This window comes from Helianthus annuus, chromosome 15 (assembly GCF_002127325.2).
Source record: "Helianthus annuus cultivar XRQ/B chromosome 15, HanXRQr2.0-SUNRISE, whole genome shotgun sequence".
Lineage (NCBI taxonomy): Eukaryota > Viridiplantae > Streptophyta > Magnoliopsida > Asterales > Asteraceae > Helianthus > Helianthus annuus.
The window spans coordinates 169,330,217-169,349,356 of NC_035447.2; the positions used below are offsets into that span (position 1 = coordinate 169,330,217).

General features: G+C 35.8%; 1 protein-coding gene across 2 annotated transcripts; it reads left to right on the forward strand.

The window, feature by feature from the left end:
- The first annotated feature begins 8,112 nt into the window (after positions 1-8,112).
- On the forward strand, positions 8,113-17,787 carry LOC110912818 (DNA-directed primase/polymerase protein). Of its 2 annotated transcripts, none has more exons than XM_022157636.2 (13): positions 8,113-8,271; positions 10,012-10,151; positions 10,632-10,795; positions 11,164-11,310; positions 11,611-11,837; positions 11,918-12,000; positions 12,694-12,894; positions 13,007-13,123; positions 13,822-13,960; positions 14,946-15,053; positions 16,482-16,547; positions 17,320-17,522; positions 17,609-17,787. In XM_022157636.2, exons 1-13 carry the CDS (start codon positions 8,217-8,219, stop codon positions 17,699-17,701), a joined length of 1,743 nt encoding a protein of 580 aa, XP_022013328.1. In that variant the 5' UTR covers positions 8,113-8,216; the 3' UTR covers positions 17,702-17,787. The 2 variants fall into 2 exon arrangements, with proteins under 2 accessions (XP_022013328.1, XP_022013329.1); XM_022157637.2 differs by having other exon boundaries at positions 8,125-8,251; positions 17,609-17,780.
- The last annotated feature ends 1,353 nt before the right edge of the window (positions 17,788-19,140 follow it).

Consider the following 19,140-nt stretch of genomic DNA (forward strand, 5'->3'; position numbering starts at 1 on the left):
GGTTTGATAATGCCCTCACATCGTCCCCCATGGGCTTCATTGTTTTATTTAATAAAGAGTTGTTATACAACGGTAACATATTTCAAATATCAACAAAAAAGTCATCGGGAAGACGGGGGTGAGTTCCCGAGCTCACCGATATCTCAACCGGGGAGGGAGCGGTGATCTCTGACGAGGAAAGGAGACACATCAGCTCACAGCTAATGTCCCTGAGACCACACCTCACCGTCTAACAAACCTCCACATTATCACCTACTTTTACAATAAATCAAATTACTTTGATATAATTTACTTTTTATATTTCTTTTATATGTAACTGATAGAATATTATTTAAAATTAAGTAAAATAAATTCAAATTAAACATTACATTAAAGATATACATAAATTAAAATATTGAAACGTACATAAGCTATTAATAAAAACTACATAAAATTAAAAATAAAAAGCACATTTAAACTAAAAAAATGAAGATAGGTTATGCCTTTTTATTGTTTCGAAAGCACTTTTAGGGGCTATTTGAAAACATCTGAATGGTTAGGGTGGACGGTATCATTCGGTAAACACATGCAGGGATTGGTCTTCACCGATCGGTGATCGGTTGTCGGTGTTCAATCGGTGAGTGGGGAGTGCTTTCTTCGGTGAGTATACACCGATCGGGAAGAAGAGGGAAGGAGGAGAGAGGGGGGTTTAATGGTGGGTCCCAACCCCTTTCAACAAATCACAATTTTTTTTTTTTAAATTCTTTACCACTCTCTAGGTGTTTGAAGGATTTCCAGTGATTGAGTGCAAAATGGGAAGTGGAATGAGGACTTGACATGACATGATATTATTAGCTAAAGAATAACTCAAACACCCTAAGTGATTGAACAATACCCTCCACCCTTAAGTGCTGAACCAGTAAGAGGTCTGAACCATTAAGTGCTGAACCAGTAAAAGGTCTGAACCATTAAGAGGCTGTATAATGTTTAACCATTCAGAGGCAAACATCTGACCAATTCAGATTAGAGGTCTTAACCATTCAGACTCTTCTGTATAATGCTTAACCATTCAGAGATTCATGTGTGAGCGGTCCATCAATAAAATGGTGATGTCTTGATTATATAGAAATTGTTGCATTTGACCTTTCAACGTATCAATGGTTTCCTCTCGTTAGGCAATTCTTCGTATTCGCCTTCCAGACTCGTCCCAAAATCGGCAATCGACTCCGGAGTTTCATTAGCGTCGAGCTCAATGCCGGTTATGTGTGCGTCGAAAGCGAACGTGGTATAGTTGTCGGAGTTTGGATCATGTGCCAATGCGCCTTTAAGTTGTTGGCGGTTCGAGGTGTATCATTACAAAAAAAAAAAATCGACACACGCCCGCACATCCTTGCTTTTTTGGTTATTTCCAATGGTCGGGTCGCAGGAAACATGAATATATGCACGAGATAGAACCTCTTCTCCGTGCACTGATCATCTATATATTATGATGTTTGGCCGAGAGGATGAAACGACTTGTTATTTCTCCTTTTTCTTTCTAGATTAGGGGGTAGCCACAGGTGATGGGGTCGACGTCCCCGAAGATTGAGTGTCGGCGGCTGATGGAAACTATGTGTAACCAGCAGGGCCGGCTTTAGCCCAATTATTTTGAGGCTCCTGCTTTGGGCCTCCAATCCAAAAAGGCCCCCAATTTTTAGAAATACTTGTATTTATCTAATGAGCAGAACTCAGACGTGAAGCTCAAGCCCAACACATGTGACGTAAGTTTTTATTAACTGCTTAAATATGAAATTACCAAAAAAAATCATCAAAGAAAATGGTAAAAAAGCCTCATGTTTTTCTTTTTGCTTTAGTCCTCTAAAATGGTTGAGCCGACCTAATAATCAGGTTGTTGAAATTGTGCACCTTGATTTTGTACATACCCGTCTTGATGAAATTGTTGATATTGTGAAAACCAATGTTTGGAGTCGGGTAACGGGTTTGTGTTTTTGGGCATAATATATGTTGCAAACCTGGTTGTACAAATTGTTGGAAACTGGAGTTTTGACCCACGTTTGTTTAAATCGGGTTTGTGTTTGTGGCATCCTTTAACAACTCTTCAAATGGAGTATTGTATTCCATAAAGTGTGATTTGAAAGAGAGATGAGAGGTTGAAAATGAGAAAATGTGTTGTTTTATTGAAGCATGAGATTTAATTTATAGTGGTAAACTTTTAAAAAATTAATATATATTATTCTATTATTTAATCGTACTAAACAAGGTCTCACACACCCGAAAGCGCCTACAAACCGGCTCTCCAACAGGGAAGTCGAGCCACCTCTCGTCCAATTTTGCCACCTAGGGTCTGGACCTCCCAATGGATGAACCACTGTGGATGGTCTAAGCGTCTTTAAAAAGGAATAACTTATTCTGTATATAATTAGAGTAATTATCATTGTTAGGGCTATAACCGAATCGAACGAACACAAACAAGGCCATGTTTGTGTTCATTCGTTAAGGATATTAACATGTTTGCGAACGCATACCGAACATAAGTTTTTGTTCGTGTTCGTTCGTTAAGGAAATTCAGTTGTTTATGGACAATTGGTGAACACTGGTCTCGAACACGAACGAACGCAAACGAATAAAAACGAACGTAAAAAACGCTTAACTTAAAAAAAAAAAAAAAAAAAACATTATTAACCTTAAACATTCGACATAAGCAGTTAAATACAACCATCAAATTATGCATAAAAACACAAGAAGTCTACTACAACCACCAAATAATGAATCAAGTTTAACTAAATTGGACATAATTATCCAAAATTACTTAGACATAATTATTCAATGTTTAACTAACTTAGACATAATTTCCCAAAAAATGTCTTCAACGTCCAAATTTTAGCTAACTTAAAAATAAAAATAGGGTTTCAGGTTTTCAATATGTTTTGATAAAATGTTTATTTATTATTTATTATGTTTTTAATATAATTAAATGAACATGAACGAAGGTAAACGAACGAACACGAACGAACGTAACCAAACATATTACCGAACGATCGTGAACCCAGTCGAACAACCTTTGTTCGTGTTCGTTCGCTAAGCTAACCGAACAAAACTTTTTATTCGTATTCGTTCGTTAAGCTAATCGAACGAACATAAACGGACTTTCCGCCAAACAGTTCACTAACTGTTCACTTACGTTCGTTTCGTTTACCTATTCATTGTATCGTAATTACTCTAATTATGAAGAGAGTATTTATTTGCATAACTAGAGTGATTACGTTACCTATAACTAGAGTAACTATCATTGTAGTCTAATTATTCTAGTTATAAATAGCGCAACTACCCTAGTTATAGATTTTGTAATTTACAAATTTGTCCCCATGTTTTTTTTCCACTTTGATTCTCATGCTACGCACAATAATTATCTTTGTATTTGATCCAGCCGTATAATATATACGATTCTATGTGATTTTTTATATAACAAACTAACAGTTAACCATTGTATACATTTTGCAGGATTTAAACCATTTATAAGATAGACAGGAGACACCCAATCACCAAACTATTTACTTTAGAAAGATTATTCTATGTGATTGATACTTTACTTCAATCATACTCCATTTTCTTATATTTTAAATTACAAAGAGAAATAAAAGCAAAAGCAAATACCTTGCTTCAATCAATTTAGATCTTGTCTGATTTATATAATAACTTGTAACATGTTAATAACTTTAGTGGCATTTGACATGTTTTTTTTAATTGAAAATGATGTCAGATTGTATAATAATAATAATAATAATAATAATAATAATAATAATAATAATAATAATAATAATAATAATAATAATAATAATAATAATAATAATAATAATAATAATAATAAAAGAACTACAAAAATTAAATAACCTCCGGTTATACTCCAATTACTTTATTTATTTAGAACAAAAATTTATGCAAGCTACTTTTAGCTATATCTTACAACAATATGTTGTAAGATAGATCAATTTGTCAAAAGGTAGTTATGATAGGGTGGTTACGCTAGTGACATGATTATACTCTAGTGGTCCGTTAGTGATCCAAATTTTTCGTTAAAAAAATAGTAATGTAATCCAAAAATTAAAATGTACAAACAATGTAAGGTAACATGTATACATGACCCATTTCGTCTAAAAGTAGTAGATTTGATAGAGTTATATGCTAGATGACAACGAAGTACTGAAATTAAAAAGGCTCTTATATAATTCATATGAAAACGATGATACATAATTTCTCGATTTATTTAACAATTTTAATAATATTCAAAACAACATTTGATTATGCTTATATTACTATTAATCTATATGATTTAATGTCCATAACAATAGTGTTCAGACCATGTGTAGTGGTAATGCCCCTATCCTTGAGCGTTTTGCGTCATGTGACAGCCCAGTCAGCAATGAGGTATTATGGGACCTTTTCTAAAATGGGTGTAGTGGGGATGTGGGCATTGTGTTAAAAGAGATTTAAATTAAAAAAACCATTAAAAATCTTATTAAACAAAGGAAGATCAATGATGATTGGATAAACAAAAGGAAGTAAGGCGTGGAATAAAGCACGCCAAAAGCAATTTGCTTGAAAAAACGCCCCCCCGGGATGGAAAAAGAGCGTTGTGGGGCGTTTTTTAGAGGAAAACGCCAAAAAAACCTCACTACGCATGGTCTCATCCTTTATTTATAGGATAATAACATTAATAAATAGACAACACTTGCATAAACACCGATCTATCCAACGTATTAATTATACAAAATTCCAACTAAAAAAGTACTAAAGTGTTATACTAAATCTGTAAAATATCACCTTTTAGTTTTAAATACCGTAAACTTGAGAGTGAAGATAAGAATGTATCCTCTTGGATAATGTGTTTATATTCCTTTATTCCTTTATTATTTAAATGTCACCTTTTGATTATAAAATACCATAAACTTGAAAGTGAAGCTAAGAATGTGTCCTCTTGCATTATTCCACAAAGTTTCATACTTGCAAAACCAAGTTCTATAAATGCTAGCTCATACAATCTTTTTATAACTCATTCTCATATGTTTCCTATCTTCTCATTTTCAATTTTGTGTGTTTCTTCTTCTCATACTACTTTACTAATTACTCAAAAAGAAGAAAAACAACAATATAATGTTTGAACCTCATAGATTTGTGGTTGGAACAATTGTTACATGAAGAAGAGTATGAGGAAGATAACGAGGATGAGTTGATTGCGAAAGAATACTTCATACTCTACACCTTCGATAATTTTTGGGTTGTTGATCCACTTTTGGAAAGGAAGATGCAAGGGCAAGTTGATGAATATGTGAAAAAAAAGTTAGTTGAAGTATGTTGGATTTGCAACTTTTATGGCAAAGAAGCACAATGACTATGAATGAATGTGCCAAATAACTTGGTACATTGAAAGAAGACCCCTTTATGTTTCTTCCCACATGCATCATACTTACATAAAAGTTGTCTAGTCATGCAAACTAGCGGGTGTATGTGGCTCGGAAGATGGATGGTATATTTTGTAGCCTTTTTGTAGCACAACTTATATCAACTTCAAAACAATCATTGATTGCAACGATCACGAATGTCGTGAGGCGTGCGATGGCTAAGACAAACATTACACCTCCAACTAAAACGCCATTGGAGGAAGTATAGAGTATGAGCATGACAAATGTCTTCTAAACTTGTAGGAGCTCTCCACAAAATTTATGGATGGAGTAATCACATTGGAAACGTGTGTAGTAATACCTATGCAACAATGTGATTACTACACATCTTTCGAATGTGATTACTCTATCTATAAATTTTGTGGAGAGCTTCCTCAAAGTTTAGAAGACATTTGTCATGCTCATACTCTATACTTCCTCCAACGGTGTTTCGGTTGGAGGTATAATGTTTGTCAAAGCCATCACAATCCTCATGACCTCATTTTCATTGCAATCAATGTGATCTTCACGTTGATATACGTTGTGCTACGAAAAGGCTACTAAAGAATGCCATCCATCTTCCGAGCCACATACACCCACTAGTTTGCATGACCGTACAAATTTTATGCAAGTGTGATGCATGTAGGAAAGAACATAAAGGGAGTTTCTATCAATGTACCAAGTGTTCTGGCCCATTCATTCATAGTAATTGTGCTTCTCTACCGAAAAAGTTACAAATCCAACATACTACAAATAATTTATTTCTATCAATGTACCAAGTGTGTTTTAGGCTGTTCATTTGTAGTATGTGTTTTCGGCTGTTCATTTGTGATATGTGTAGTTTACTTTGCAATAGATTTTCTTATGGTTGTGAAACGTGCAATTACTACATTGATGTTAATTAGGGGTGTTCAAAAGACTCACGACTCGCTCAAAGCTCTTTTGAAAAAAGCTCGGCTTGAAATCGGTTCGATTATAAACGAGCCTGAGACCGAGCTAGGCTCGACTCATGAGCCAACTCGAATTATTTTATTTTATATATTTAATTTTCAAAATCTATTAAATTTAAAAATATTTGGAAAGGAGTTGAAGTGTTCACATTTTAAGTTTAACTTAGAATCATAAAAGAGAGGATTGCTAGTTCTAGATAACCTACAACAAGAATAATAAGAGGCAAAGCCGTCTCTCAGGATTTAAGTGCCTCATCCGAGTCGAAAAAAGGGTCATTTAGCCTAACGAATTAATAAAAAAAGATTTTATAAAAAATTAAGATTCTACACCGACGAATCTCATCACCAAAATTATCCCAAGCAAAATTACGGCATATTAGGCAAGACTTATCAACCGGAAACAAATAAATTATTAATCGATATTTAAGGATGTCTCGATATTCCACCGCTGACATATGTTGACCAAACCTTTCTAACTGATATACCTTATAAAAACTTTTTGAACTAATTAAAACACACCACATATTAACGTATTTTTAATTGATATACCACTCATAAAATTGACCACTTTGATACAGGGATGCGGGTGGCATCGGTATCGAAAATTGTCAAAACTGAGTATCGGTACCGGGATATAAAGATAAAGTTCGTACTTTACGTGTACCGAAAAAGTCAAAAGGTGGGTATCAGTACCGAGAAAACTCCATAGAAAACTCAATCTAGCTGCTTGTCCAATGTTTTCGGGTGTCTCGTTTAGAAGCTTGATGCAAGGATGTGTTGGAGACGGACCAGGTACTTATTTTTGGATTGAACCATGGTTATGCAATACTCCGTTAAAGGATTGTTTCCCGATTTTCCGTTTAGAGTCGGATAAGTTATGTTTGGTCCGGGATAGGATTGTGCGGCCGGTTCTAAATCCTAATGCCAAATGGGATTGGATGCATGCTCCGAACTCGAACGATGAAATTGCGGAGTGGTTGGCTTTGAATGTGAAGCTTCGGGATGTTGTTCTGTCGGAGAAAAAAGACAAGTGGATCTGGTTAGGGGAAGACGATGGCGAGTTTAGTGTGGGTTCGATCAAACGTCTTTTTGATAAAGGCAGGGATTTCAGCTCGAGATTCGTTTGGGACTGGTGCAAGTGGGTTCCGCTAAAATGTAACCTCTTCGCCTGGAGGGCCGAGATGGAAAGGATCCCTACTAAGGTTGAGCTCCGCAAACGTAATATTCCTATCTTGGACGACTTTTATCCGATGTGTGAGTCTGATAGGGAGTCGGCGACCCATCTTTTGACAGCGTGTTCATTCTCGTCGGAGGTTTGGACGAAGATCTCTCGATGGTGTAAAGTGCCTAACTTGGTTGCTTTTTCCGTTAGAGATATTCTGGAGTTTCATAAATTTTGTGGTCTCAAGGGTAGGGCCATGTTAGCTTTCAAAGGTATTGCTATTATCTCTTGCTGGCAAATTTGGAAGGCGAGGAATGAGCGGGTCTTTTCTGATAAGTCCAAAAAGGTGGAGGATGTGGTTAGTGCGATTAAGTCGATAGGGTTTCTTTGGTTCAAGAATAGGTCTAATTATAAAGATGTAACTTGGGACGAATGATGTAAATTTTGTATAGTTGTGTGGCCGCCCGCGTTTGGGCTGTGCTTGTTGTTTAATGAAGTTTTCCTTAAAAAAAAAAAAAAAAAATACAAATACCAATACCTGGTGCTAAATGCCTTGTCTACTTTGATAGTAGTTTGATAACTATGAAATTTTCACAATAAAAAATTTTGCAAGTTCCCGCTCACCAAAACACTGAAATACCCAATTGTTGTTGACTCACAGAAAATAGAGACATTATTATTACCGCCATGGATGACGTTGATCGCCTGTTTGAGTGCTTCAAGTGCGGCATTTCTCCACCTCGTAACATCTCTCTTCCTTTATATCCTACACACACACACACAAACGCTGTTGCGTCTGTGTTGTGGATCGTATTTTGACCTAATTTCGACTCAGGATCATTCTCATTGAATCGAGTTTCATCTTGCTTTCATTTATTGTCAACTGGATGATTTGATTCATTTGAAACTTGTTTTGTTGATGATTCATCTAACAACACTAATCTGTATGATAACATTCTTCTAAGCATTATTCAGTTGTTGTTAAACTTTAAAGGATTCTATATTAATTTGCTATGCAGTTAATTTCGGTGATATATCGACCCCGGAACTTTTCGCCCAGTTGCGTTATATACATAGTTTTCGTATAGAAATTTTTGGGTATATACGTTTACGGCGCCCCGTCATTCGGGTCAAGCTTCGCCACTGCCGATATTATCGGCGTTATTGACCGATATATCGCCGATATTTGACCTTGGTTTAAAAAAGCGCGCCTTAAGCGCAAAACGACCCTAGGCGCAAAGAGCTGCGCCTTGTGTGACATAAGGCGAGCTCTGTACAAAAAGCGCACAAAAAGCAAGTTTTTTTGGAAAACAATCCCACTTAGGCGTGCGCTTTTTGTACAAAAGGTGTTTTTGTGCTTTAAAGAATTATACATGTAGCTAAAATGGTTGTACATTAAGTGATTTATACATTAAATCATATATAAACCTTATTTATCACTATATTTTGGGTAAGGGATGCTAAAAGTCTATAGGATATATATAAAAAAATATATATAAGCACCTTGCGCCTCACGTACGAAAAGCCCGTTGCTTTTGCGATTTGCGCTTCACGCTTTGATTTTAGACCTTGTCGCTTTTGTGCGCTTCACGCTTTTTTAAACCAAGTATTTGACTGACATAACCGATATATCACTGAATTATTAGTGTTAAATTACTATATATATAAATTCTGCATGATATTAAAATTATCGATATCCCACCGATATCTCACCGAGATAACCTGTATCTCAAATATTGGTCCTTGACCGATATCTGATATTTTACTGCATTAACTACATAGTTAATTTGCCGTTGGAGGATACATAGAACATTAGACGTTAGTTTCGATTGCTTCGTTGTTGTAAAAATCGATAGGCACTAGTCGAGCGGTGGGGTAATGACTAGCGATTAATCAGATTGAAATTTTATATGTATTTTTTCAAAGTTATATATATATACACACACACGGACAAATTTTTTCAGAATTGTATATATAATTATTCAAACTTAGTAATCGGATTGGAATAACTATAGTTTTTGCAAATAACTTCAAGGATTTTAACTGACTTTGACCGGAATTTGACTGCCTTTGACTTATTACCGATTTTAGGGCCGGTTTGTTGAAATCGCCACCTAGAACCGATTTTACAACACTGGATACTAATTTAGTAAATAGTGTGGATTTTTCACATTTGCGGTTTTAGATCTTTTACGGTTCATTGGTGGAGCTGTTATCTTGTATTCTGTTAATTTACTCTTGCTGACAAAAATTTTCGGGTCGGGTCAGGTCACATTGAAAAAGCCAAAATCATAAAAAAGTACATTGTCCTAAAACAACATATAGTTTTTTCACGCCAATCGAGTCATTAAAAAATCAGTGGTGTCAATCGTAAAAAACACGAAAATTTTCTATTACACATTCTATATAATACGCAAAGTAGATTGGTGTCGGGCAACACCAATCCTCTGATACGAGCTAATACTAATTGTTTTTCATTCAGAATCAGCTGCAGGAGGACGGAAAACAAAAAAACAGAAATTAAAGCAAGAGAAATCGAACGAAAATCCGTCAACTTCTACTGAATTTACTCCTGCAGGTTCAAATAGAAAGAACCAGCAATCTGCAACCAAAATACAGAATGTAATTCCATTATTTATACATCATTATTCATTTCACTTTTTTTTTGTAAGACCATGCGTAGTGGTAAGGGTGAATAATGCCTCCACCCTTGGGCGTTTTCCGCCATGTGGCAGTACAGTCAGCAAGGGGCATTATTGGGCGTTTTTCTAAAATGGGTGTAGTGGGGATGTGGGTATTATGTTAAAAGGGTGTAAACAATTAAATAAAATAAAAAAAAAACTAACCAAAAAAAGGTATTGGTCAAACCCTAAAGAAGATAGCTCTGATTGGCCCAAACATTGCCCCCATAGCGTTATTTAAACAACACCAAAACAACAAATTCATCCAAACACGCCCTGGGGGGTGGTGGGGCGGCGTGTTTAGGCGTTTTCTGGCGAAAAAAATGCCCCCTTGGGCACGACTACGGGTGGTCTAAAAGATTTGTGAATGGTTACAGGTAAACCATTCAAAATATCAAATGAATGCCTTGTTTTGTTGCAGTTCTGTACACCAACTATTGGAAAAAAGATAGTGAATAACGGAAGTCAGTTCTCTCCCGTTGTTTTCTACGGATCTCCACAAGGCGTGCCTCCAAAAAGACCATCCCGGTTATTGCGATTGCTACACGAGATACGTGTTGAACTCGCTGCTCAACATAAATCAAGGTTCTTCCAGTTTTATTTTAGAGTAAACTTCCGTTTTGCTCCCTGTGGTTTGGTCACTTTAATGGTTTTGCCCCAAACCTTTAAAAATAGCCATTTTACTCCCTGATGTTTTGGTTTTGTTGCCAGTTTGCTCCCTGCGGGGAGCAAAATGGAAAAACAAACAATTTGGATGGAGTTAGAGGCGGGGAGCAAACTGGCAAAAAAACCGAAACATCAGGGAGTAAAATGGCTATTTTTAAAGGTTTGGAGCAAAACCGTTAAAGTGACCAAACCACAGGGAGCAAAACGGAAGTTTACTCTTTATTTTATTAGCTAGTTGTAATTAAGTATATGCTTCATTGGTTTATTTTGGTGATACGCTTGTGTAGAGAGGACGTGTGGGCCACATTTCCAAGACAAGACGGGGCTATGAAGTTTGTGAAAGACCACAACGGTGCACGTATTTTTAGTTACCAAGATCACGCTAGTGGACAAAGAAGGTTCCTTGTTTCAACATATAAAGAGTTTTGGCGAAGGTGCGTATATTTTATCATTATAACCATAGTTATTAAAGCGAGCGCCCAGGCGCGCCTAGGCCCAAATAAAGCCCCGGGCCCAAAAAATCGCTCTGAGTGCGCCTCGCGCCATTAATAACTATGGTTCATGTCATAGTTATTAAAGCGAGCGCCTAGGCGCAAATAAAACCCCGGGCCCAACAAATCGCCCTGAGTGCGCCTCGCGCCTTTAATAACTGTGGTTATAACTTATAAGTTTCGCAGACAATTTTGCTCATTAAATCTTAATTGATTGTTGTGCTAATTATTAATAATAACTAGGTACATAAACATGAATTCCGAATTTCGTCACCATTATGAAGTTATTCAAGAGGGGTTGCCATGTCATCTTTATTATGATTTGGAGTTCAACGTAAAAGAAAATGCCGAGAAGAATGGCGATGAAATGGTTGATCTCCTCGTATTAATTACGTTCGAAGCATTGCTTGAGAAGTACTCTATCCAAGGCGACACTAACTGGATCGTTGAACTTGACTCTTCAACCAAAGGTACAAGTTCAAGTGGTTGGATGAATCCGTTGATATAACTTTAATGTTTATATCCATTTCTAACGGTGTTTTGTTGACAGATAAGTTTTCGCGTCACTTGATCATCCGCTTACCAGGGCTTGCTTTCAAGGACAACACACATGTTGGTGCGTTTGTTGCCGAGGTATCTAGACGCCAAAATATATTTACAAAATCTAGTCTATTGTCTACCTAAGAATATTCTTATTAGATACAAATATTATATGTTTTGTTATAATTATTATTACTTATTAGAGTAAAATGCCATTTTAGTCCCTGAGGTTTGGCCACTTTTGCGACTTTCGTTCGAAGGTTTGTTTTTCCGCATCTGAATCCGAAAGATTTGAAATCTTGCCATTTTTATCCGACTCGTTAAATCCATCCATTTCTCCGTTAAATGAGGGGCATTTATGTCCTTTTAGACATTTTTATTAAAATAAAATCAGTATAAGAAATAAAGATCCACCTGGACTTTCTCTCCACCCAAACCCTTTAATTATCACAAAAAGGTCTAAAAATACGAAAATACCCCTGACGTAACGCTAAAAAATGAATGGAGTTAACGAGTCGAATGAAAATGGCAAGATTTCAAACCTTTTGGATCCAGATGCTGAAAAACAAACCTTTGGACGAAAGTTGTAAAAGTGGCCAAACCTCAGGGACGAAAATGGCATTTTACTCTTATTATTATTATTATTATTATTATTATTATTATTATTATTATTATTATCATTTTTTTGTTTGCTTGTTTGTTTATGGAAGATCAAGATGGTACATTTCAAAGTCTCTTTCTTTTCTTTGTTCCGATTTTCTTTAACAATCTGCCGCATGTTAATAGATTTGTTCGCGGATCCACTGTGCCAGAGGAAAAGACAAAAGATTCGAACAATTATTTATTTCAAAAGATTCAAGCTCTTGCAATCTTTTTGTTGACACTGCTGTTTATTCAAGAAATCGTTGTTTTCGTCTGCACCTATCATCTAAAGCAGGGAAAAGTTCGGTGCTTCTACCTACTGGACGGTTTAAATGTAAGGATATGGTAATGATCAACTTGCATCTTGATGACATTTCCTTACATATATGAATAAATATACACATACATGTGTGTATCCCGTATTAGTTGCGTTAACCGACAATTTTATGCATCCCAGATTGAAGAAGACGTGTTCATGGCATCTTTGATCTGCAATATAGATGCGGACTGCGAAAAGCTTCTCGTCTGCAAAATGGATTTAGATTGTGTGAAGGTCTTGCATTTTGATATCGAGGTAAATCTCATCTACATATCTATATAGGGATGTAAGCGAACCGAACCGAACGTGCAGCGAATAGTTCGGCGGGAAGTTCGTTTATGTTTGTCCATTTAATAAATGAACAAATACGAACAAGAAATTCCGTTCCATGTGTTAAACAAACGAACATGAACAAAGACTGCATTCGTTCGTTTATGTTCGTGAACGTTTGGTAACGTGTTCATTTATGTTCGCTCATTTATGCTTATTTGTGTTCGTTCATTTAAAGGTGTTTTATGTTATATTTCTATTTTATTGGCTTTAGTTTTTAAATTTTGAAACCGTAGTTATACTATACGCCCGCATCAACATCCTAATTTGATTATATCAATTTCAATTTGTGTTAAAGCTTGACAAACTTCTTAAGTTTTGGGACAAACCTCTTAACGTTCGTTTGTGTTCATTTATGTCCATGAACATTTGTTTGGGTTCGTTTGCGTTCGTCTACATTCGGTAAGTGTTCATGAACAGATCATGAACATATCCATTTCCTTAATGAATGAACACGAACAAAAAATCTTGTTCGGTAAGCGTTCGTGAACCGTTCATGAACATGTTCATTCCTTAACGAACGAACACGTTGTTTGTGTTCGTTCGGTTCGTTTGCAACCCTATATCTATACATTCGTTTGTGTGTTCTCTTTTATTTCATGATTTGTTTTTTTTTTGGGCAGAAAAATAGTGACTACTGTAAACCATCCACTCGAGAATTTGTGCCAAACGCTACAAGCAACGGCTACTTAAGTGGAAAATCACCTTTTCCGACATTAGACGAGTTCGTGGAATATATTGCTACTATAGGAAATGTACAAGGTTGTTCTTCACATATTATATTCATCATGTCCAATATCCTTATAAATAGTTGCTTTTACATGTGTCATTTGCAAGAAAGAGTAACATGGAAATAATAAGGAGTAAATTGCCATTTTAGTCCCTGAGTTTTGTCCAAATTTGTCATTTTAGTCCAAATAGTTTTTTTTTGCCTCTGGTCCCTGACTTTTCCCTTTTGTTGCCATTTTGATCACATACACTAACTCCATCCAAAAACTCCATCTTTAACCAGGGGTATTTTGGGGATTTTTATTTTAAATGTTTTCAATTGCCATTTTGATCCAATTCCAAAAAATCAAAAAAATTCCAAAAAATTCTAAAAAGTCATAAAAATTCTAAAAAATCCAAAAAAACCGTTTCGGCGCGAACCGTTTCGAACCCGAACCCTTTCGAGCTGAACCGTTTCGACCCGTACCGTTTCGACCCGAACCGTTTCGACGTGAACCGTTTCGACCCGTACCGTTTCGACCCGAACTGTTTCGACCCGAACCGTTTCGACCCGAACCGTTTCGACCCGAATCGTTTCGAAACGGTACGGGTCGAAACGGTTCGCGTCGAAACGGTTCAGCTCGAAACGGTTCGGGTTCGAAACGATTCGCGCCGAAACGGATTTTTTGTAATTTTTTAGAATTTTTTAGAATTTTTAGAATTTTTTAGAATCTTTATTATTTTTTAGAATTTTTTGGAATTTTTTTGATTTTTTAGATTTTTTTTGATTTTTTGGAATTGGATCAAAATCACAATTGAAAACATTTAAAATGAAAATCCCCAAAATACCCCTGGTTAAAGATGGAGTTTTTGGATGGAGTTAGTGTATGTGATCAAAAGGGAAAAGTCAGGGACCCAGAGGCAAAAAAAAAAAAAACTATTTGGACTAAAATGGCAAATTTGGACAAAACTCAGGGACGAAAATGGCAATTTACTCAAATAATAAGTAAATAATAATTATCTGGTTTCACTCTGCTAGGAAAAATTCGAAGCTGGTATTGGTTCTCCGAATACGGTTTGATGGTATACAGCATGCTAAGAAATAGATTCTGTGAAAGAATTGGCAGACAACACAAAAGCAATCATGGTAAGTTCTATAAGTCCATTTATAACTATAATTTTTTATATATAAGATAGAGTAAAATGCCATTTTCGTCGTCGAGGTTTGGCCAGTTTTGCGACTTTCGTCCAAAGGTTTGTTTTTTCGCATCTGGATCCAAAAGGTTTGAAATCTCGCCGTTTTCATCCGGTTCGTTAACTCCATCCATTTTCTCCATTAAGTCAGGGGTATTTCCGTCTTTTTTGTTAACATAAAGGACAATTTGGTCTTTTTACTTTATGTACAAGCATTTAGCATAATGTACAAGTATTCAAAAGATCGAATCGCCCTTTAAGTTAACAAAAAAGACGAAAATACCCCTGAATTAACGGAGAAAAATGGATGAAGTTAACGAGCCGGATGAAAATGGCAAGAGTTCAAACCTTTTGGATCCAAATGCGAAAAAACAAACCTTTGGACGGAAGTCACAAAACTGGTCAAACCTCAGGGACGAAAATGGCATTTTACTCTATAAGATATTATATATTATTTAGCTATTTTTTTTATCATAATTATATACAATAATAAATATATTAAATAAAAATTATATGTAAATAGCAGGCTTGCAACCTAGTCGAGCTTGATAAGTGAAGTTAGGGCTCATCAGGTTGTTTAAGCTCGGCTTGATTTGAGCTTTTAGCGAGCCGATTCTGAGTAGCTCATGAGCGGCTTGGCTTGTTTACATCCCAATTAGTCTATAATTAGGGCTGTAAACGAACCGAACGTTCAGCGAACAGTTCGTGAATCGTTCGGCGGGAAGTTCGTTTATGTTCGTTCGATTAGCTTAACGAACGAACACGAAAAAAAAATTTCGTTTGGTTAGCTTAGCGAACGAACACGAACACAGGTCTCGTTCGTTCGACTGTGTTCGTGAACGTTCGGTAATATGTTCGTTTGATTATATTAAAATAAATAATAAACCTTTTATCTAAACATATTGAAAACTTGAAACCCTATTTTTTTCTAAGTTAGCTAAAATTTAGACATTCCAAGACATTTTTGGGGATAATTGTGTCTAAGTTAGTTAAACTTTATTCATCGTTTGGCGGTGTGGTAGACTTCTTGTGTTTTGATTTATCATTTAATGGTTGTATTTAACTACTTATATCCAATGTTTAAGGATAACAACGTTTTCATTTTTTTTATTTTCAAGTTAAATGTTCGTTTGCGTTCATTTTTATTTGCTTGCGTTCGTTTGTGTTCGAGACAAGTGTTCACGAGCTGTTCGTGAACAATTGAATTTCCTTAACGAACGAACACGAACATGAACTTATGTTCGGTATGCGTTTGTGAACAGTTCGCGAACATATTAATTTCCTTAATGAACGAACACGAACATGGCCTTGTTTGTGTTCGTTCGGTTCGTTTACAGCCCTATCTATAATCTAATGACAAATGATTTGCCATCTGTTTCAGTGATGTATGTGGTGGACCTACAAAAGGCTACTTATTACCAAAAGTGTTATGATCCTGATTGCAGAGGTAGACCCCGCATTCACCTCGAGTAGTTAACAGTTATTATCTTTTTAAACATTTAAACGTACCCATAGTTGTTAATGGCAAATAGCGATAAGGTACCTATATGCTACATAGCGAATAGCGATAAATAGCGGGCGCTATTTTATATTATAAATAGCGATACACTAGAATTTCTTTATATGTATATTATATCAAATTACCCTGGCATATACGCTATTTTACATGTATATTTAACAAAAACCTAAAATCCAGCTATTTTATAGCTATATTTAATTGCTATTTATATTAAAAAAAAATAAAAAATTAAAGGCCGCTATCTATCGCTAGGGACCATATAGCGAGCATGTACCTAGAGGTGTACAAAAAAACCGGTTTTAGAACCGAAACCGGTTTTTTCTTTTAACTGGTTTTTTTTATAACCGAATTGGTTTTATAACCGAATCGCCGGTTTGTGACCGGTTACTATTCTTAATCTGGAAAACCGGTTAATAACCGAAACCGGTTTAAAAAAAAACCGGGCCCAACCGGTTACACCGGTTATTGTTTTGGACTTGAAATACCGGTTAGTAACCGAAACCGGTTATAAAAAAACCGTTTTTCGTTTTGGGTGAAAAAAAAAAACGGTTCGGTTAATAACCGAAACCGGTTTTTGAAAAAAACCGATTTGTACACCACTACATGTACCTACACGCCACACTATTTGCTATAGCGACCGTAGCCATCGCTACCGACAACTATGAATGCACCTAACCGCCGAACTAACTGATGGTCATAGGTTACCGTTCTCCCCTACGCCCGGTCCCACCCGAAGTGTTTCCCGACTCCAGTTACATTAAAACAGAGGAGCAAAACGAAAGTCGTGAGTATGAAAGTGAAAGCCCAATGGACAAGTGTCAGAAAGACGAGTGGTGGAGTGAAGCAATGGTGTTTGCAGACGAGGTTGAAAATATGCCACGAAAGCTAGATCTCGGGCAGGAGGTCTGTTTTCTTGTTACAAGTTTTAAATTGTTTGTTAGTAAATTTTTAAACGTTGAATGAAGATTTATAAAATCGGTTTTTAACAGGATCAAGTGTGGGATGATGAGGATGATGAATGGTGGATGGCTGCTGAAAGCACTGTATCACAGATTGAGCTCACTTACTGCACACAAGCTTGATTGTTTTTTAAAGTTAATTGGCATCCTGTTAACAGTTGCTTGTTTTCATAAATCTGATGAGTTTATTAAGTTAACATTAGTGTTTAGAGTATGTGTAATGGGGCGGTATATCACTTGGATTTGAGCCATAGCGCCCCATGGCGCCCCTGAACACCATTACGGGGGGCGCCATGTGCTGAAAATCTCTCATCGCGAAATGCATAACGGCGTGTTTCATCCCTCTCCACTCACACACACACACACACACACATATATATACATACATATATAAAGCCCTGTGGCCCGTACATATATATATATATATATCCCCACTACACACTAAAGTTATATAAAGCCCCTCTCTTACGCGTTTCGGTACTTGTTGCATAACACCCCACAAAGCGCTTTATGACTACACATGGCCTTATGGTGGATATATGTATGCTTTTTAGTCTATATGTATAAAGGGCAAGGATCATTTCAGAACCATAAATATTTACAAAACTCGCAGAACTTCTAATAAACAATCTTTTTATTTATATATTTTTATGTTTAGGATAATTTTACCGGTTATTATGTGTATTTTTATGATTACATACATGTTAAGAGTAATTTTATCATTTTTTATATGTAATTAGTTTACATGTATGTAATCAAAGAAAGGGGAAGGATGTATAGAAAACCCACTTTAATTTAGAAAACCCGGGAAACATTCATCTGACATATTTGTAACATGTGTTACACCAAAACTTGTTTATTTTTTTAAAAAATATCTACTCGGCGCTTTTTTGATTTTTTTTTTTGCCCAAAACCCTTAGAAACATGTATATAACATGTGTAAATTTTTTCAAAAGAAAAAAACATCGGGAGCTTTGAGTTTCCCGGGTTTTCTAAATTAAAGTGGGTTTTCTATAGATACTTACATATCAAAGAAATACATATAATAGATGATAAAAGGATCCTAAATACAAAAATATATATATAAAATGATTGTTTATTAGGAGTTTTGAAAGTTCTGTAATTATTTAGAGTTCTGAAATGAACCCAATATGTTTATGGAGAGGCTTCCTCGTCACAAATCCATACCCACTCCGTGTGGTCTTAACTGCAACCAGTAAAAACCTGCAAAAGAAACTTTGTTATTACAATGTACGATCACGCTTACAAAATTTCTATTAGTGGATCACTAACAATATTAAATCAGTAACTAGATAAATATGTAAATGCATTTTCACTTTTAAAAATCATCTAGTTATTGAACTATTTTATATTCCATGAGTTTATGTTCCTCTTTAATTACACTGAATTGTTAAACTCACTTGGCACCCTCTTCACCCTAACAAGCCAAAATACTTGAGAGGTGACAACTTCCACTAGTTAAAAATGATTGGAGTTCCTAGTGAGTCAAATTGACACCGGGTGAAACGTGTTAAACCATTTCACTGTAAAACATTCGATTA

Coding starts and splice junctions, on each gene's coding strand:
- LOC110912818 (XM_022157636.2), top strand. CDS start 8,217: ATGGATGACGTTGATCGCCTGTTTGAGTGCTTCAAGTGCGGCATTTCT. Junction 10,152..10,631: donor CTGCAACCAAAATACAGAAT/GTAATTCCATTA, acceptor GTTTTGTTGCAG/TTCTGTACACCAACTATTGG. Junction 12,001..12,693: donor TTGGTGCGTTTGTTGCCGAG/GTATCTAGACGC, acceptor GCATGTTAATAG/ATTTGTTCGCGGATCCACTG.